The sequence below is a fragment of the Eptesicus fuscus genome, chromosome 12, assembly GCF_027574615.1.
Source record: "Eptesicus fuscus isolate TK198812 chromosome 12, DD_ASM_mEF_20220401, whole genome shotgun sequence".
Lineage (NCBI taxonomy): Eukaryota > Metazoa > Chordata > Mammalia > Chiroptera > Vespertilionidae > Eptesicus > Eptesicus fuscus.
Genome location: NC_072484.1, coordinates 57,177,051 through 57,198,142, shown reverse-complemented (window position 1 = coordinate 57,198,142; position 21,092 = coordinate 57,177,051). Strand labels below are relative to the sequence as shown.

Sequence of the window (21,092 nt, the reverse complement as noted above, 5' to 3'; positions counted from 1 at the left end):
ACTTTTCAACTCCTCCATTTGGACCAAATGATAAGCAACACATCTTTACTGTTGAATGTTACTGTAATTGTAAGAAATTATAATTTGTAAGAAACATTTAAAATAAAACAATATAAAAATATGGGAAGGCAACATGATCATTCATATTCATTACCCACACCCTAGTCAATAAGGACAGATTATTCTGTGTGTGTTTTTAAGTAAGACTTTTTTCAGAGCAGCTTTAAGTTCACAGTAAATTGAAGGGAAGGTACAGAGATTTCCCATACATCCCCCTGTCCCCACACATGCACAGCTTCCTTCATTGACAACATCCCCCCCACAGAGTTGTTCATGTGTTACAACTGATGAGTCTGCACATGGGTCACATCATTATCACCCACAGTCTGTAGTTTACATTAGGCTTCACTCTTGATGTTGTACATTCTGTGGACATGGACAACTGTATAAATGACTTGTGCCCAACATTATAGTATCATACAGAGTATTTTGACTGCTCTCAAAAGCCTCTGTGTTCCACCTGTTCAACACCACCCCTCCCCCTTTATTTTAAAATTATTAATCTCAGAAGAACCTCACATTGTCTTCGTTTTAGGTCAAATCTACATTTTAAGTGGTAGATCTATTCCAGAATCATTCCAGCTACCCTGCTTTCCATGAAAATTTAGCAATTTCCTATCTAAATTGTGTGACTAGTACAATAATACTTTTGTGTATTGGCCAGCTCTGCTACTGGTTTTGAGACCACCATGCTACCACGAGGAGAGGTAAAATGTTTGCAGCCCAGAACCAATTGTTTAATTAGGCCTTTGGAAAGATTTAGAAGAAACAATTCACATTGCATTCTGAATTATTTTGTACCTTAGCATATGGTGGTATTCAGCTGAGTGAGTCATCAAAATGTTTTGGATAAGGAACTCTGTGGAATGAGGTTCAAGTGTGAAGGTTGTGATAGTGAACAGGTACTCCAAGGTAGAAGTGAGGCTTTGGCATTTGGCATGTAGTTGTCATTATGAAAGCCAGAACCCAAGTGCCCCAGTCTCTTCTAGGTCTGATGAAATTCAAAGAAACAGCAGTCTAACAGAAATGTATAAGAAAAATAAATTCTAGGTTTTATCCTCTCAGGAAATGGCAAAGCTTAAAAACAATTTCTCAGGCAGCAGCTAAAACCCTCACTACCTCTTTCTCCTCCTAGCTGTCCATTTCCCATGTTGCCCCTTACTGACTTTCTCCTGCACACTGCCTACCCCATAAACCAAAGAGTCCCACATGTCCATCTTCCTTCTTCCTGTGCTACCTATTGCAGTACCTTCTGGGAGGTGAGCTCTAGGGTTCCATCTGATGGCTTTCCTCAGGAGAATTAGCCCCTTACCCAGATTCTGGGCAATCAAGGGGAGCCTAGAAAGAGGTTCTGAATATTCATAATACTGTATTGATGCTGTTACAATGTCTGGAATGGCCTTCTTCTTTCAGTTTCTTTGATAAAATCTTTTCTCAAGGCCCATGTCAGTCATCTCTTCCATAAAGCCTTCCCCTTCTCAGTCTAGGTAGAATGAACCTTCCTCTGTCCTTTTATAGCTCTTTGTTTCATTATGATAGCAATTTACATACACTTGGCAATTACATATTCATTATAGTTAATGCAATATGTGTAGCCAAACATTCAGACTCATGGACTATCATGGGCCCCACTTGGAAATAGTCTACTCAAAAGAATATAGGGTAAGAACCCCAGGTTGCCTGCAGGGCGGTATGGGGCATTCCTCTCATGTAGGAGTGCATATTAGAAGCGCCACCTCCAGATGGCAGCTCAGTTGCAAGGAGATAAGATCCACTTTGGTCAGGTATAGGAAACACTGTAGCTTTTAAAATACCTCATTCCCCAAGGAGCCCATACCCCTTACAACAACTCCCTAGACAGAGCTTCCAGGGTCCCCACAAGGGACATGCACAAATTACAAGAATCAGTATTCTCAGGGAAGCCCAAGGCTATGGGGTCCATTTCCAGTCCTGGGAGGGATGGATGCAGCTCGCCAATCAGGGGTAATTTCTATTGTAAGCAGTGTTGCCTAGCAACACACTATATAATTCAGAAACCAGTTTACAGAATCATGAAGAACATTTGTATTGGTTTCACTATGTTGTTACCAGTGTTGGTTCTTATTTTATTAACCAAAATGTTTTAACATTTTAAAACTTGAATATCCTTGTTTTTAATGAGTTATAATTGACATATAACCTATAAGTTTAAAGTATACAACATAATGATTAGATATGTATATAGTGAGAAGATTAACTGAATAACTGGACAAATGTATTTACAATTCCCCAAAGAGGAAATACAACTATAAACAAACAGATGAAGAAAATGTGTAATCTTATTTTTAAAAATTAAACATAATACCCCTCCACATTTATTTGCAAAGCTTCATTTATCTTTTAAAAAATATTTAGATATATATTTCGAGGCTTACTGGTTATGTTCTTTTGATAAGCCATTTGTTTTATCATGTGACACAGACTATACTTTAATCTGATAGGATTTGTCTTCCTATGGTTTTCAGATCTTTATTTTCATTTAAGTCTGTCTGTATGTTAGTGAGTATGTATCTGTTTTTTTCTTTTCTTGTCCACTAGAAATATTAAAGTCAAGTTTTACTGCTGGAAATAAAGATGCTACTGATTTAGGTTTATCCATTTGTATTCACTGTATTCTAAACTCTTTATCAGTTAAAATTGCTTTGAATTAATTCCTTTAGCATCTTCTAACTCTAAGGTTAGTGCTTTTCCTTCTATCTGATGCCACATTAACAACTACTCATAAGAGTTGCATTCCCTTATTATGAGAAGTGTAATTATGGTTTTTCTTCTAGGTGGCAAATATTAAGAAGGAGACCCATATTTTGTGGTATAAAGATGAAAGGGAGATATCGGTGGATGAAAAGCATGACTTTAAGGACGGTATATGTACCCTGCTTATAACAGAGGTAGGTGACTATAAGTGTGAAGCATGATATGCATGGATTTGTCACATATCCAACCAATATCAGCTGGACACCACAACTTTCGTCTCTCTGAGCTACTTGTTTCCATAGATGGGTGAGTGGCAGGGAGTTAAGTGGATCCTTCTTCATTTGCTCTTAAGCCTCATGATAACTTGTTTCCTAAAAGTACAGTCAGAATAGTATTCATTTAAGTGTAGATTTTTACCTCTTTTTTGTCTAAAAGAGCATACCTTTCAAATATATGTGATCATTAGTCTTTAATATGAAGGCAGAGTAAAAGATATGGACTTATAAGTCTCAAATCAATTATAGCCATAGAGGGTGAAAAATCAGGACTGCTAGGTCAAATTATAATGGATAGGTTTATCTGCAAACTGTTCGTTGCTCACATGGTTAGATGTTGTTCAGTGTGTGTTTTGATGGCAGTTCTATAAATAACAGGGCTTTAAAAATGCAAACACCAACTCTGAGGCCATGATAAGCTACAGTGTGGTATATGTGTCCCTCCCTTAGTTTTCCAAGAAAGATGCTGGGATTTATGAAGTTATTCTGAAAGACGACAGAGGAAAAGATAAGAGCAGGTTGAAGCTTGTGGATGAAGGTCAGTCCAGCAGCTGCTGGGGTCTGTTTTGTGTGTTCTAAATATGGGTTACCAGAATTATGAGTGAGGCTGAGTTGGTGATCAAAGTCATGCTGATTTTTTTTTGTCCACAGATTTTGCTTTAATGGAAATTCCAACAGAGTGAACTACTGTTACATTGAAAAATACTTCATTCTAAATTCCCCTCGAAATCAGAAGTGTACTTTTGATCCTCAGAGAATTTATAGTCCACAACCCACCAGGGGTTTATTTTCTATATAAATCATTATTTTTGTTTCAACCCTATAAAAAATGTTACAGGATCAAAAACTGTAAAAAGCATGTTGCAAAATAATCCACCCTTAAACGATGACAAGAAAGATTTATATATGAAACTCTAAGCCTCTCAGTTATTAGCAGAGCATGAAAGCAATTTCCACTTTTCAGAGACTACTAAGGACATAATACATCATGATAGCAAAGACCTATATGTGACCCACAAACTTCCAATTTTGTTCCTGAACAAGATCTTTAACAGTATTGCTAACAAACAGCATAAGTCTGACTTTGATTTCACCTTCCCAACTCTTGTTGGAGACAGGACTAAATGTGTTTACTGGCAAAAAGCATTATTAGGCTGCAAAATATCAGATTATAGATGGTTAATGTATTATGAATTGATAACACAGATAAGAAAACTTCCTGTAATAGGAACTAAGGCTTCCTGGGACTTAAGAAGAAGAGACTCTTAAAGCCAAGAAACTTCGTGGAAATCTCATTGTGGCTCTTTCTCTAGAATGTAAATGTGATGAACGTTATAGAGAATTAGAGGGGAAAATATCAAAATAAGAGCAAGGATCTTTTACAACTTGATAAAAATTGAATTATTCACTCCAAGAGCACTTATTTTCAATTGGTCAACAAATTTATCTTGTGACCAGTACCTTCCACCAGATAGATCATTTTTGAGAGCACAATGCTGATAGTTCCGAGATTTGACCTTAAAATGAGCATGTCTGTGCTAAAGCTTTGTCTGTGAATCTCCATCCACAGCCTTTCAAGAACTGATGACTGAAGTATGTAAAAAAATAGGTAAGTTAAAACGTTCTCACCATGACAGTGCTTCGTTATTCTTCTGGATGGGTTTACAGGTGTATGAAACAAGCTATTTTCTTCTTTCAGCTTTGTCTGCTTCAGACCTGAAAATCCAGAGCACGGCTGAGGGCATCCGGCTGTACTCTCTTGTTACTTACTACCTGGATGACCTGAAAGTTAATTGGTCCCACAAGTAAGTAATGGGAACTTAATTGCTGTGTAGAAATTCTTTCTCCATTGAAGTGAAAAAACAAAGTTGGAAAAACAACAGCAACCCTCTGTCCTCTCAGCTAAGGAGTCGTCTGACTTCTCAGGCCTGACGTTGATGAGTATAGGACAGTGCACCCAGGCCATTCCCTTTGTGTGAGTTAGCACTTTGCCTCAACACATATAGGGCGAAGCCGATGAGGCCTAAGAGCATGTCTTTGTGATCGGGGAAGTGCCATAATTCGTGCACATCTTTATAATGTGACCTCCACCTCCAGATGGTTGTGTTTGGGCTCCCGCTGCTTTGCAAGTATCCAGAGCCAGATGCTGATTCTCTCTTTCTGCACATGGCTACCCATACTATGGTCTGGAACAAAACTGAAGCAGCATGTACCAAGAGACACCAAATTTCCCACTATATGAATTAGTGGCCTAATTCACCAAAGAAGCCTAATCTGAGAAGTGCCCAGCTTTGTTATTGTTGTTTGTAGCAATTGGCATCCTTGGTCATTAGCATGTTTCTTGTCCTCCCTCGGAAGTCTTTGAAGATCTCAAGATCACTTTGGGAAAATGTATTTGAACTGAATTGAGCCTGAAGATCTGTTCTAATCTCGGGCTTCCTTTGTGGAGTTCTAGAGGGGTTCCATTCAGGTTCACCTCTGGGATTCCAAGAGCCAAAATAGGTTTCTAAATCAAACCAGTTCTCCCATTTATACTGTGGATATTATCCTTAACCTCTGTGCTTCCTTGAAATTTCCTGAGCTGAAAGAGAGCAGCAGCCTGGCAGAGAAATCTGATGGGGCACAGCCGCCTTCAGTCCACACTAAGGATGCAGCTGACACTCATTCTCAAAGTCCGATGAGACCCACTAGCATTAGGTCACTGTGGCACCCCCAGGAGGACACAAATAACAATGTTCATATCTTCCCTTCAGTGGGTATTTACAATATGCCTGGTACTTCCAAGCCATTTAGATGTATGAATTCATTTAACATACCCAACTTTTGGAGGAGATACTTCTTACTTCAGTGAAGAGGAAGTTCAGGCTGAGGGATGTGACTTGCCTAAGGTCATACAGCAAAGTGGTGGATGGAGGGCTGAGTTCAGGCAGCCTGGCTCCAGAGGCCCCCTGTCATTGCACTAGCCCTGTGTTCTAGTTGCATTAGAAGTCTAGATTAACATTTAACCAGAGCTGGGTCCCACAGAGCAATCATTTGTGTTTTCTTTAAAATGACTTTCCTATTATGTAGAACAGTGTCTTCTTATTATTATTAATTTCCTGAATTCTTAAAAAATGAGAAGTGAAAGTCCAATGTAGAATTCTTGGGGTTTCATTCCTTTATCCAATTTCTTTCAGAATATATTGTAGGAAATTATAAGTTAAGATAGATCAAATTTCAGGAAATTCCTCTGTGACATCTAAGACATTCTAATATATCAGTCTGAAGAATAAGAGAAGATAAGGTAATTGAATCATCAATCAAAAAGCTTTATACATCATCTCTTAAAGAATTACTTGTTCAAAAAACTTAGAACTCTGACTTTGAACAAATTGCTATTAAACTAACAAGGTATAAACTTCTTACATCACTTGGTTTAGTCATTTAAATAAATGTTTTTTGTATCCACCTGCCTATGAAAGATTCAGGAGTCAAGGATTGTGTTCACTGTCTTTATGTAAGTATGTGACATGATGAAAAAAATACTTGAAATGGGTTTTAGTCTTGACATTGCTCCTCTCTTTCCATTGATATTAAACAATTTATTTAATTTTCTGAATCTCACTCAATAATACCTGCTTTATCTCATAACACTGATGGACCCAACGAAAGAATGAAATCAATGGCACTTTATAAACTATAAAGTGCTTTACAAATTTAAGGTACTATTATGCATGTTAGCCAGAGATTAAAGAATTCAAACATTTATTATAGCAAAGCAGAGAACTGTCTGTCTTTCTAGCTCTCTAAAACAAATATATTGCTCAGGCTAAAGTCTATGGATACAGATGGGTTCCTTTGTCTTACATTTTATGGCATTTTAATTTTAATATCTTTTATAGAATGTACTGTATAAGAAAAATGCTGACTATTTGAAAACAGAAACTTTTTGGTGGAGATTTTTACTTTTCTATGTTTTTTTAAGTTTATTTTGCTTATTGTAACTGTAAGCAGAACACATGTTTGTTTAAGAAAATATATTTATAATATCATATTATAAGTTAGTTAGAAATTGTTTATAACATGATATTATCCATAGTTTTCCTAGTCATGTTATAAACATTTCGGGATTATACCTTAGTCTTTTCTCTATGCATAATTGTTAATAAAATTAGGTAGTTCTAGTGCCTTTTTCCCTTATTTCTTTGAAGTTACTTTTAACATCATTGAGAGCACATCTACCTCTACCTTTCTCTTACTTCCTCTATAACAGCAACATTTCTAGATCCTCAGATCACAAAACAAAGGGTTCTATTTGCTTGTATTCTCTTGCAAAGAACACAATGCTTGGGTCTGCTCTTGACCTACTGTAGAACACCGCGAAACTCACATCCAGGCACAGAGAAGGTGCTTCATTCATTTTGGCAGCAACTCTTCTTTTCATTCACTCTTGGCCTTACTAGTGCATAATTACTTGTGTTTTAAATAGCTTTCTAACAACATATGTCAATAGATGCCAGCCACAGATGAACCTCCTTAGGTCTGTTTTTGATTAGCTTATAAAATCCGATTTATATTCATAGAGCATCTGCATGAACTATGCAGTAACATAATATGTACCTTGGCCTTTTCACTTTAAAGATTCCCTTAGTCCTATAAATAAGCGCAAGCAAAAACAAAGATAATTAATACCACTGAGAAGTATTGATGTTGCAATCTGCCTGGGCCCCAGACTGCTGTTGTGAGTTAAATGTGAGCCTCTCAGACGCCCACCCTCACCCTTCACCCTGGGTCTTAAATCCAAGTTTAGTGACTCAGGGCCCATCATTGCTCTGAAGCTGTAGACCACATTTGGATCCCATATTATTTGAAAGCCTGTAAAACTTTATGGTAAGACCATCAATAAAGACAAAGTAAAGGTCAGCTCTGGATGAAAGCAAACAATAATGATGTTTTCTTTGATTTGAACAGTGGGACTGCTATTAGGTACACAGACAGAGTTAAGAGCGGAGTCACCGGGGAGCAGCAGATCTGGCTGCAAATCAGTGAGCCCACTCCGAATGACCAAGGGAAATACGTAATGGAGCTTTTTGATGGCAAAACAGGACACCAGAAGACAGTGGATCTTTCTGGACAAGGTAAATGGATATTCTGCAGGTTCAAACTTACTATAGAGGAGTGGGCTTTTTTAAAAGAATGGAGGGTGAGCCCTAGCTGGTTTGGCTCAGTGGATAGAGTGTCAGCCTGCGGACTGAAGGGTCCCAGGTTCGATTCCAGTCAAGGGCACATGCCCAGGTTCTGGGCTCGATCGATGATTCTCTCTCAGCATTGATATTCCTATCTCTCCTTCCCTCTCCCTTCCTCTCTGAAGTCAACAAAAAATATATTTAAAAAATAAAATAAATAAAAAGAATGAAGGGTGATAAGTGGTCAATACATTTACCTATTGAAAGTTGATTGGAGATTTTAGTAAAGCAGTTTAAATTCAGCCACGGTGGTAGAAGTCAAGAATTTCAATGGGTGGAGAATCATTGAAAAGTAAGCACTACTCTTTCAAGATGCATACAAAAGAAAGGCAGATTGATTTACGATCACTTGAGCAAGGACAAACACTGGAAAAGCATAGTTTTTATGGGGATTGAAATGTGATCATGTTCATGGAGTCCAAGAAATCCGCTGAGTTGGAAGGACTAAAGATGTGAGTGAAGGGAATAATTGATGTATCAGAGTTCAGAAGGATGGAAGGGTGGAGATCCAGGGCAGGGGTGGGAGTAAGGGTGAATAAGCAATGACAAATACTAAGGACAGAAAGAAGCTGGAAAAGTTGGATCCTTATGGTCATCAGCTGAGAGAATGGCAGGGGGCGGGGGTATCTGGAGAGACAAGGTAAGAGAAGAAAGTCACAGGAGATGAGGAAAAAGGCCTTTTACCTAAGAACATAGAAGAGAGGCGATGTGTAGCTATTAATTAAAATTTAAAAAGTTAAAACATACAGTCATAAATAAAAAATTAAAAATACTGTGCCATTTCTCCTAGTACTGTATTCTTCATCTTATTTATTATTTCCTTAAGAAATAAAATAGTCTGTATGAAGCCCTAACCGCTTTGGCTCAGTGGCTAGAGTGTTGGCCTGCGGACTCAAGGGTCCCAGGTTCGATTCCGGTCAAGGGCATGTACCTTGGTTGCGGGCACATCCCCAGTAGGGGGTGTGCAGGAGGCAGTTGATCAATGTTTCTCTCTCATCGATGTTTCTAACTCTCTCTCCCTCTCCCCTTCTCTGTAAAAAAATCAATAAAATATATATTTTTAAAAATAGTCTGTATGAAGTTACCAGAAAAGATTGGGGACTGACTTTTTCTTCCATTTCTTCATATATTAAAATGCAACCTAGCCCTAGCTGGTTTGGCTCAGTGGATAGAGCGTCGGCCTGCAGACTGAAGGGTCCTGGGTTCGATTCCAGTCAAGGGCACTTGCCCAGGTTGCAGGCTCAATCCCCAGTTGGGGGTGTGCAGGAGGCAACCAATCAATGATTCTCCCTCATCATTGATGTTTCTATCTCTTCTCCCTCTCCCTTCCTCTCTGAAAAAAAAAATAAAAATGCAACCTAAATATGTAATAGCTCTCAGTGTTTTAATCCTCAGAGAGTAGATTCATAATTTAGAGAACAGTCTTTCAACCCTGCCTTGAGTGGTTTTGTGCTGTCTCTTAACCTTGCCCCGCCCACCCATGATTGCTGAAGGGTCTCTGTAGGGAATGAGAGGCTGCCCCCTGAGACTACACACAGGGTCACACTGTGCCTGAGTCACATCCCTCAGCAACAGGGGATTTCTTCTGCAGTCCATTGGATACTTTGAAACACAGTAGAAAAATGAAAATAAGAGGTGGATAGATTTAAAACTTAAAAATTTTTTTCTTTTACTCTCTGGCCCATCAGGGCTTATTTAACTACCCTGCTCTCATGTCCGTCTTAAGCCAAAGGCTGTGGATTGTCTTACAGCCGGACACGGCCACCCAATGCAGATTGGTTCGCCCGTTCCTAACTCGCTCTCAGTGTGGTGTGGGCAGAAAGAGTATTGAACTCTTAGCCTGGTTTAGCCTAACTAGTCTACCTCCAGAGACTTTAAGCCTGGCTTTATGCTTACATTTTTCCATCTGTAAAAGGGAGGGGGTGGACTAGTGTTATATAAATATTTTCTGGATGTACAATATTATGATTCCTAGATCACAGAGGCTCTTTAAAGGCAAGGTGAGGGCATGCGACAGGGGATAGGGGAGGCTGGGGGAAGGTCAATGGGGGGGAAAAAGGAGATATATATACTACTATATGCAATACTTTAAACAATAAAAAAAATTTAAAAAAATAACATGCAAAAATAAATAAATAAAGGCAAGGTGGGAGAAATTTCAAAATGAAGCTGCCTTTTCACCTGACGTCTTCAAAGTGGCTCACCCTGCAGTCTCAGGGAAACAGATTATTTTAGAACTCTGTAGCTCTCCTTACCCCATCTCGCTCGCCTTTTATCTCTTCTCTGCACGGCAGAGAAGCATTGTTTCAGGCAAGCATGGGCATGCGCTGTGGCTGCAGGAATTCCTTGTGCTCTTTAATACAAATAGGTGGGCCAGACCACGGGACATAGAAACATTTAACTGTCTAGCAAGGAGGCCGTGCCATGTGGGATGATTTAATATGAGAAAAGCCTTTTTGAAGCTCAGGATGCTTATTAGACAACCAACTTTTATTTAAAACAGACCTTTACTCCCTTTTTATCCTTGGTGGAGCTAATTCTTGCCCTTCCCGTTTGAAGAGTTGAAGGTCTCTCACAGAACTGAGAACTTCTAAAATCCACTGTTTCATATTTTCTACCTAGAAAGTATTGCTTAAGTCCATGAAGTTGTAGAGTGAACATATAGGCACAGTGAGTCAGCTTAGTTTTATCTGCACTGATCACATTGTCCTCATGTTGTGACTTTAAACAGCCCCTCTGTGCTGTCAATTCTGGCTGAGCAAATTCTAACTTCTCTTTTTCCCCTTAAAGATTATGAGGAAGCCTTTGCTGAATTCCAGAGATTAAAGTAAGTTTTTTTTTTTTTCCCTCGCGAAGGCCACGTGCATGCACTAATTTCTCTGGAACATCCTGCGTGCTGCTCCCCCATCTGAATAACAGGGAGGGTCTTTCCTTTAGACCAGTGCTTTCCACTGCTTTGTTGAACAGCAAAATGTCTGTGGGGCAATGAGACACAGTCAAGGTTAGCTGCTCTGAAATACCACTAAAGCCACGTTCTTCTTTGTTTGTATGTTTGTTTGTTTGTTTCTCTCAACCACAGACAAGCTGCCATTGCCGAGAAAAGTAAGTAAACCTTGTTCTTGTTTATTCCTGGCATAGTTTCAAAATGTAACTTTTATTTTCTATTATAACTGCACATGGAAAAAAGTGGAAGTAGGTTTTTTTCTTTCTTTTTTTAAATCGTAGGCCTTCTACATATGTTTTCATTTAGTCTCTTGAGTAAGGATGTCCATGAAAGGAAGGTCTCAGGTTACAGTATAAGAATGTCACCCAGCTCTTAACTTGAGCCAGGGATTTGGAAAAATCTCCGGGCTGCAACTCATAAAATAGGTTGTTAATCACCTGCAGCAGGCACCGTATCAGAAACATTTGGGTACATTAAAGAAAAAAAGAAATGAGAATCTTTGTAAATTTACATCAGGTGAATCACAAGCACTCCACGTGTTCCCGAGAGGCCCGTGGGAGAAACGACCCCCAGTAAGGAAGGCCTTCCTCTCCTTTCCCTGGACACAATCCCGGTGAACACACACCAAACTGTCAAGTCCACCCAAAAATGAACTCTACCAACTGTTTGCTTCAATCCTAGAGATTTCGAGAAGGACTCAGTCTTATGGCATTCCACAGGTCACAGACTGATTCAGCATCATAACTCCGGTTCTTTAGCAGTGGGGGAGGCATGACTTGAAAAATGTTGAGGGTTAAAACTTAGAGTTGCCCTGAGCTGGAGTGGAAAGGGCCTGAGCAGGGGAAGGAGTAGGAAGTGAAGTCATCTGTCTGCCTCGCAGTGGCTCCAGGCGACTCAGAATGGAACTTTTCACCTTTGCCAAGTGCTGCTGTCCTCCCCTTCTGCCCTTTCCCTCTCCCGCTCAGGCCCTGCCTTTGAGGTGGCTGCTGGTGGTGAGTGGGGCAGAGGCCTGTGGGGAGTGTCCAGGGACAGGGAGTTTTTCTTGTTGGCACCCGAGTATGTCCCTCCCACTCACACACACAAGCAAAGCCAAGCCTGAGGCAGCAGCAGTGGACAGGCACGCCCATTCTTGAACTCTCTTGTGGGCAAAGAGCCCAACCTTCCCTCCAGTTCATGAACAGTTTCCTAAGATCACTGGGTCACCGCAGTTTAGAGCTGGAAGAGATGTTCGAGCTCGTCTCGCTCCATGTTTTTAAACTCCCACAAGCCATGGAACACTTAATTCACACAAAACCTTCCACACAGACCCAATATGTAAAGTAGGTAAAAGCGGAGTTATCTTCATTGGCTCCTTGACTCCATAACCTATCTTGACCTCCTCTCAGGCCCCCTCAGAGGAATCCCATGGACGCTGTGCACATGTCTAATCCAACCCTCCCCCCGTTCTATAGATGAGGAGACTGAGGTCCACACAGTGATGTGACTTGCTTAATATCACACAGCAAGTGGCACAGGGACCCAGATGATAGCTTGGGCTTGTAAGTGGTGTAAGGTGCAGTGGAATCAGTGGGAGAATGCAGTCAACACTCAGCTAAAGCTTTAGCCTGACGTAGTGGAGAAGGGAATTGTAGAAATATGGATCAAGAGCTACACATTCATGAAGTAGGCCTAAAAACGAGACAGTGGCAGCCACAGCATTGGTGTCAGAGAGGGTGATTTTGAGTGAATTATAGAAGGCGTCCTACCCTGGGTCTGGGCAGTCACACACAGAATACATGGCTTGGCTAGGGAGTCAGCCCTGGATTTCAGCACCTTGGCTGCACTTTGTCCCCTCACCTTGGAGCCTTTATACTCATGGCCATAGACAGTGGCCCTGCATGGTGCTACCAAGAACTACCAGGATACGAGATAGGGAAGGTGTGTAGGGAAAGCCTCAAAGGAAGCCCATGTCTGATGAACCTCCAGATCTCCCTGACATAACACGTCTAATTATGCAACCCTTTTTCATCATAGGGAAGCCCATAGAAGAGGCCACACTGAGCTTGGAGGCTGTCCATAGAGAACTGCTCTGCCTCCTCGAGCTGAGCCCCACCGAGCTGCAGAAGGGCCGGGACTGAAAATAGCCATGAAAGTGATAGAGCAGGTCTTGGTCCAACAAAGAGATCTCAAGCTGATATTGTAGGCACAGAGAGAGGCTCCTGCACTCGTGAAATTGTGTGACGAAGGATTAACATTTCAGCATCCCTGGATCATTTTTTAATTGTACATATTAAAAGCTGGTATAAAGTAACTGTAAGGAGAGAGAGACTAAATTGGAAAGTTAGTTCCCTGGGGTGGTTTTGTGAATGTGATCGCTGATGCTCAATGTTCAGTGATTAACCAGAAATGCCTATTCTTGCAGATCGCGCCCGGGTGGTGGGTGGTCTCCCCGATGTGGTCACCATCCAGGAGGGCAAGGTAAGCATGGAGCACTCCTGTCCCTGCTTCTTCCACACGAGGAATGGGTTCCAGTGCCTCAGACTTTGTTCTATCTTTTAAGATACATACCATCCTATGCAGTGGCTGCTTATGCTTGACTTCAGAATAGCCAATACAAGGTTCAAAATGCAGCCATTTTCCCAATCATCTTAATATTTTGGGCCAAGCATCAGGATGCAAGTTTGTTTAATGTGGGCACATGTAGACCACTTAGTATCTTTCTAGAGTTACCTTCTAAAATCACAAGGAGTGGAAAATGTTCAATCATAACTACATGACAAATGTAATTGAAGAAAGAAGTGACCTCTAACACCTAGTGGCAAAGGGGCTATCCTATTAAATGCCTCACCTTTGAAAGGAGACATGCTGCTCCATGAATGTCTATAAGCTCTATTTCGTTGAAAACTGATTTCTGTTCGTAAGTTTTAAATTAGCATTACCTGGCTCCATCATGATCTCTGAAAAGCAATGAACATAATTTCTAACCTGGATTCACTTTCTTCATCCCTGTTTCATTAAAACAGGTTTAGTATCTACCCATGAACCAGGAGGTCACGGTTGATTTCCAGTCAGGGCACATGACCAGGTTTCAGACTCAATCCTCAGTAGGGAGCATGCAGGAGGCAGCTGATCAATGTTTCTCTCTCATCGATGTTTCTATCTCTCCACCCATCTCCCTTCCTCTCTCTCTGAAATCAATAAAAACAAACCCCCACAAGTTTAATATACCAGTCGTAGGGGTATGGGTACTTGTAGTAGAATAAAACCTTTTCTCACCTCAAAATGGTAATGAAGACATATGATGGGTGATTGGAACTAGAATGATAAAACAAAGTATATCTAAAAGTTTAGTGAGAGGCAGGTTTCACCCACCTGTGTTTCTTCGTAGTGAAACATGACTACAGTTTACTTTAAGCTCAACCATTTACAGGGTTGCTTTTGTTTTAAACTCTATTTTCCATTTTCCTCACCTAACGAGGTTCAAAATATGCAACTCCCTGGGTCATAGTGAAAATTAAGAGACAGAATGTATGTGAAAGTACTTTGTGATCTATAACTCAAATCTAGAGTATGGATAATAGTTTTCCATAACATCTAAGGTACTTAGTTTTGTTAAAAGTTTTAACCCCCAAGTAATCACAGTTTCCAAAACCTGGCCCACTTGGAGACGACTAATGGCAATAGGTTGACTCATATTTTTCTTGAAATGTATTTGTAGAATAATTCAGTAAGAAGTGCTAATTTGGAAAGAAAACAGATTTCTTAATCTATGCAATTTTAAAAGATACTCGTATAGAAGAGATCACAAGTGGTCATGTAAGACTCTTTAGAAGGATATTCAGAAGGATATTGTGTGCCCTAGTTATTTTTCTTATAGTTACTGGATTTTAGGAAGAAAAAAATGTGAAAATGGAATTTAAAATGTGAAATAAACTCAACATTGTTGGCTCTCGGGGAAATGCAAATTAAAACCACATTGAAATATCATAACACACTTATCAGAATTGCTAACATAAAAAATAGTGACAACAAATGCTGGCGAGGATGCAGAGAAACTGAATCACTCACACATTGCTGGTGGAAATGTAAATCAAAATTGTACAGCCACTCAGGAAAACAGGTTGGCAATTTCTTAAAATATGAAACATGCATTTACCATATGACCCAGCAATTGCACTCCTGGGCACTTATCATAGAGAAATTAAAACTTATGTTCACAGAAAAACCTGTGCACAAATGTTTCTAGCGGGTTTATTTATAATAGCCCCAAACAGGCCAGATAACCCTTAGAGATATGACCACACCATGGCACATACTCAATGATAAGAAGGAACAAATCATTGGTACTTGCAACAATTTGGATGAATCTACAAGGAATTATGCTGAGTGGAAAAGGCAATCCAGAAAGGTCACATATTGTCTGATGCTATTTATATAATGTTTTTGAAATTAGAAAATTTTAGAAATTTTTGTGGTGATGGAAATGTTCTGTAACTTGATTGAGGTGGTGGATACATGAACGTAGACAGGTGATAGAATTAAATAGAAGTAAACATACACATACACAAATGAGTGCAAGTAAAACTGGGGAAATCTAAATAAGATCAATGAATTGTACAATGTCAATGTACTGGTTGTGATGTTATGCTATAGTTTTGTAAAATGAAACTACTGAGGGAAACTGGGTAAGGGTACACAGGATCTCTCTATTATTTATTACAACTGTATATGAAACAGATTGGGTAGAGTCTGGAGGAGAAATAAAACAAGGAAAATGGAATTTGAAAATTAGTCACATTATCTGAAACAGCTGTTAGGATTCTGCTGCTGGGCTCTGTGACGCAGTTGAAATGCAAATGTGAGCAGGTGGTGATTATGGCAATGAGATTTCTCTACCGAGACAGAGTTCGAAATGCCATATTAGAGTAGAAGGCATCCATTTATGTGTTTATGAAAGTGAAAATGGAGATGGGATCTGGAATAAGCATCCCCAAATCTGAGTCTCTAAGAAACCTTCTCAGGTTTGTGTTCAAACTGTAACTCACACAGGTGCTTACACATAACCAGTTCAAACCCTGATCTGGGAGGGTTATATTTATCCTCCATTGAGTCATGCCACACCATCAGAGGACCTTTGAAGTTGGATCATCATTATATCTGATATCTCTCCTTTCCTCTCATAAAACCTGTTTTGCAGACACTTAATCTCACTTGCACCGTGTGGGGCGACCCGACTCCGGAGATCTCCTGGCTGAAGAATGAGAAGTCCCTGGACTCGGATGACCACTGCAACCTCAGGTTCGAAGCCGGCAAGACGGCCTTCTTCACTGTCACCGGGGTGACCACCGCCGACTCCGGCAAGTACGGGCTGGTTGTGAAGAACAAGTACGGCTCGGAGACAATCGATTTCACCATCAGTGTGTTTATCCCAGAGGAGGAGGCTAGGATGGCTGCCGCGAAGCCTCAGAAAGGCAGTAAGGCTAAGTGACCGGATCTGCTGAGAGGGCACACGAAGGAATCTGGCCTAGGCTACCTTGTGCTACTAGTGTGCAAATGGTTTGGTTAAGTGTAAGGAAGTCTTTGTGCTTTCTACTCCCTATTTTTGGCTTGGGGGAGTTGAGTGGGGATTGTCAAATCTTTTATTCATATTTTTAAAAAGCACCAACTAATATTTTAATAGTTAAGAAAATGCCATTGGTAGCACAAATATTAGGAAAGGGTTTTAAGCAAAAGACCAGAAAAAGAGGGACATTGAATAATGATCAGAAAGCAGACGAATGTGCTGTGGAGCCGAGTTTGGATGTAGTTTGCAGTTATGCTCCAGTATCCTACTGAGAACGAGACTAGTTGTCAAGCAAACCAGTATGTTCGTGTGTTGTGGAGATAGCGGTGTGCATCTCTGTGGGCGGTCTTTTGATTTGGAACCTCCTCGGTGTTAATAAACAGTCCTCACACCTTTTCTCTTCTTCATCAGTGTTTCTCTCATTGTTACTGTTTGGCTGCTCAGTTGGGTCTCTGCTGCATCTCTCTTGTTGTTTCTTGTAGCTCCTCTTCTGATTTAAATTCCTTTGGGTTAAAGCAGTACCTTCATAGTAACATCAGGTAAGTCGTCCAAGGTCAATTGAGGTTCAGAGGTGTGAAATTGCTCTGTCACTGTACATCTGTTACCTTACTGGAAAATCAATTTATTCCATTGTTAAGATACCCAAAGTAAATGAATGAGTTGTGTCAATTAAGGATAATAAAAGGGTCAAGGATATCTAGTGCTAGAATTGGTGACTAAGGAAAAAAGAGCCCTCATTCTAAATGCAGAGAACTGCCAGATTCGAGACCTGCTCCTCTTTGCAGGACATGCCTGCAGGCAGCAATCTGCTTTAGAAAATTTGGTTCTTCTCCAATCCTAGTCCCAACCTCCTGCCCCCCCACAGCCCCCTCACACACACACACACACACATGTGCACACACACACAATTGCTCACACACCACTGGAGGAAAATAGTAATGGTGAAAACAGGTTCCTCTCTCCCTCCTCCTGTCAAGGGTCAGGAGTGGGACAACAGACTCTCTTATACTGTTAGAAGGGGCACCTACGAATCCTCTCCTGTGCAAAGTTCTGGACTGGAAACTGCATCTCATTTGACTGTTGCCAATTCCCTTGTCCAGCCAAGTGCCCCAAGCTATTGCTGTGACATTGAACACGGGCAGGAGAGAGATGCTGTACTGTCATTAGCAGGCATGGCAAGTAATGAGATCCCTGAGAGTCAAGGGGACCCAGTGGAGGGCAGCTGACCTTAAGCAGTCTGAAGTTCTCCCTCCCTCAGCAAGAAGGCTCCTTCTGGACAAGTGGACCCAGAAGGAAAGTGGACACAGCCTGGGAGCAGAGAGAGGAGAAAGGGATGAAGTAGGGGTGGATTTGTGTGTCAAGAAGCTGTGCAGATGAGAGGCCCCCAAGACTTCACACAGAACCTAAGTGCACCCCTCACGAGACCAGCGGCAGAGTCCCAGTGTTGGGAGAAGATGGGGAGGGAGGTGTGTGCTAGCAGAACCCACTACCCGATTCCTCATTTCCATGCCACTGGCGTCAATTTTAAAACGATGTGTTGTAGCCCTGGTCAGTGTGGGTCAGTTGGTTGGAGCATCATCCCCTACACTGAAAGGTCTCAGATTTGATTCCCAGTCAGGGCACATATCCAGGTTGTGGGTTTGATGATCGGAGCATGTACAGGAGGCAACCAATCCATGTTTCTCTCTCACATAAATGTTACTCGCTCTCTCTTTCCCTCTCCCTTCCTCTTTTTCTAAAATAAACAGAAACATATCCTCGGGGAGGATTAAAAACAACAACATTTAAAACAATGTGTTCTAAATTCTGAAATTGTTTGAAAGCTTAGGAAATCAATGTAGACTATCACTAAGATGCACGCCAACCAGCAGAGACTTTCTGGAACACCGTAACGGTGAGGGAGAAAAATGGCTTTCAGATTCATAGCTCAATAAAATGGTTATTAGAATTATTTCAGCCATTATGATGACCAAACTAAATAAACTATGATTTGATGGCTTAGATAAAAAGCTGTTGTTTCTACAGGGGAAAAAGAACTAAAATTATACATCTATCAATTTAATGATGTTGAAGGTCCTTTTAACATAAGAATTCATGAATCTGTGACCTGCTAAATGTGATCTATTGGTACATAGAGGGTTGTATTGGAGCACAGAAAAGACTCTTCAGAGTTTAGTTTTATAAAATTAATATTCAATATATTAAAGTAATAAAATTAAAAATCTAGAGCTTCCTAAATTCTTGAAGTTGAGCTTTAAAATCTCATTTTTTCATTTAAAAATCTATTGAGAAAAGTTATTCTAAGGGTACTTTATAGTACAACTAAATCCCTTTAACTTGTTAAGCTGTATTTATAAATTAATATATTTGCTTTCCATTTTAAGTACTACTATTTTCTGACTTACCAAACAAAAACTTTGCAAGACCTTAAATAACTTTAATTACCTATAAAATTAAGTACAATATATGTAATTTGAGTCCTCTTAAATGTACTTCTTTGTAGATAAATTTAGTAAGACTGTAACATAAAATCAGAATCATTGAACATTTTAAGTTAGAATCATAAAGCTAAACTATTACTAGGATAAATTTTCTAAGCCATTGTAAGTACATAGAAATCAAATAGGCACAGATATCATAGTGCAAAAATAATAACATTATCCAGCTACAGTCGCTATGGCCTGGGACTAGAGTTTTAATACACGTCAGAATGAGAGGCGTGAGCTCAGATTGCTCATAATGGGGAGCTGCATACCAACATCTCTGCACAAGGCTGGGAGCACAAAGGGTAGCGTAGTAAACACACACACACACACACACACACACACACACACGAAAGGGAATAGTAATAATATCAACAAATGACATGGAGAAGCTATATGGAAACTTGCCATCTGCCTGGGGGTGGTTCTGGGTAGAAAAACAAAGTTAACGATTCCTCAAGCCAGTACTGAATACTTGTGGGATCCATACTTATAGCACCAGATGATTTAAGCATCCTAATCCAAGAGTTCTCATAAAAATGGTTAATGTCTGGAGCCCCAGAGAAGCCAATGTAAAACTCTACTACAAGGGACTTGTATGTCTTCCCACAAAGGATTACTGTTGTGGAAATTGTCCTCCCACCATAAACAATAAGAAAACCAGGCAAAATACATGGGGAGAAACTGGGGCATTGGCGGAACGGAAAGAGTGTCGACCTGTGGACTGAAGGGTCCTGGGTTCAATTCTGGTCAAGGGCATGTACTTGCAGGCTCGCTCTCTAGCCCTGGTCAGGGCCTGTGTGAAGGCAACCAATTGATGTGTCTCTCTCACATTGATGTTTCTCTCTGTGTGTCTCTCTCCCTTCCACTCTCTCTAAAAATCAATGAGAAAATATCCTCAGGTGAGGATTAATAACAACAACAAAAAAAAAAAAAAAAAAAGAAAAAAAAAGAAAAGAAAGAAAAAGGGGAATGAAAATACTGGGAACTCTGAATTTTTGTGTCATATATTAAAAACAAACAAACACAAAACCTTCTCATCTTTGTGATGCATCAATAAACCTACATTAGGTAGCAAATATTTTACAACAGAGGAAATAAAATCCAGTTCTCTCAGGCATAGAATCAGGAATTTATTTTACTGCTTTGGCAGTTACTGGAACACTTCCAGGTACTATGTAGTTTTTCTGGTACAAACTAACATTGTATTGTTATTAGCACAAATTGTATGTTCTGATTACTTCTGAGAATCCACTAGTATCAACTGAAAAGTGATTTGTGGATTAATAATACCACTGGCGCAGTTTCAAGTATTTATTTTGTTCTACTCCTCAGCCTTGCTTTGCTTATCCGTAGAAACACATTTAGATATAATTCACAGATTTTTATGGGAACTCTGAATTTTTGTAATTTCATAATTATGTCTTGTCCTTAGATATTTGCATGTTGACCTTTACCTGAGGGCTTTATAGATAAAGTGTTTAACAAAAGTCTTTAGATGATTTAAACACTTCTGAAGAATTAACTGAATATGTCTATTAAAATCTATTAAAATCTCAGTCTCTAAAATAACTATGAGCTAGGTAAAATTTCAGCATTACCTAGCTCATAGTTATTAATATGTAAGTGACTTTTTATACTATTTTTTTTTTACATTCTTTCTTATAGCCTAGTGTTGAGAAGAGATAAGAATCCAACACTTGTCCCAAAGCTCACACATATCCTGCAGGCACCCACTGGCACTACATGTGCCCTTCTATCTCTATTGACTAAGGACAAATGTCTTCATTCTGAAAAGGGGAGAGAACATGTAACTCAGTTTCATTTAAA

At 39.9% G+C, this 21,092-nt stretch overlaps 1 protein-coding gene across 2 annotated transcripts in view; it reads left to right on the top strand.

Annotated features, from left to right (window-relative positions):
• MYOM1 (myomesin 1) overlaps nt 1-17,167 on the top strand; it is a 122,231-nt gene extending 105,064 nt beyond the window's left edge. For both annotated transcript variants that reach the window (XM_008160048.3, XM_028139252.2), the window contains 9 exons: nt 2,874-2,987; nt 3,519-3,606; nt 4,639-4,677; nt 4,768-4,873; nt 8,019-8,185; nt 11,084-11,120; nt 11,373-11,395; nt 13,639-13,694; nt 16,414-17,167. In XM_008160048.3, the coding sequence (XP_008158270.3) occupies nt 2,874-2,987; nt 3,519-3,606; nt 4,639-4,677; nt 4,768-4,873; nt 8,019-8,185; nt 11,084-11,120; nt 11,373-11,395; nt 13,639-13,694; nt 16,414-16,704 (921 nt within the window). In that variant the 3' untranslated portion in view covers nt 16,705-17,167. The remainder of the gene's footprint in view (nt 1-2,873; nt 2,988-3,518; nt 3,607-4,638; nt 4,678-4,767; nt 4,874-8,018; nt 8,186-11,083; nt 11,121-11,372; nt 11,396-13,638; nt 13,695-16,413) is intronic.
• Nucleotides 17,168-21,092: the final 3,925 nt, after the last annotated feature.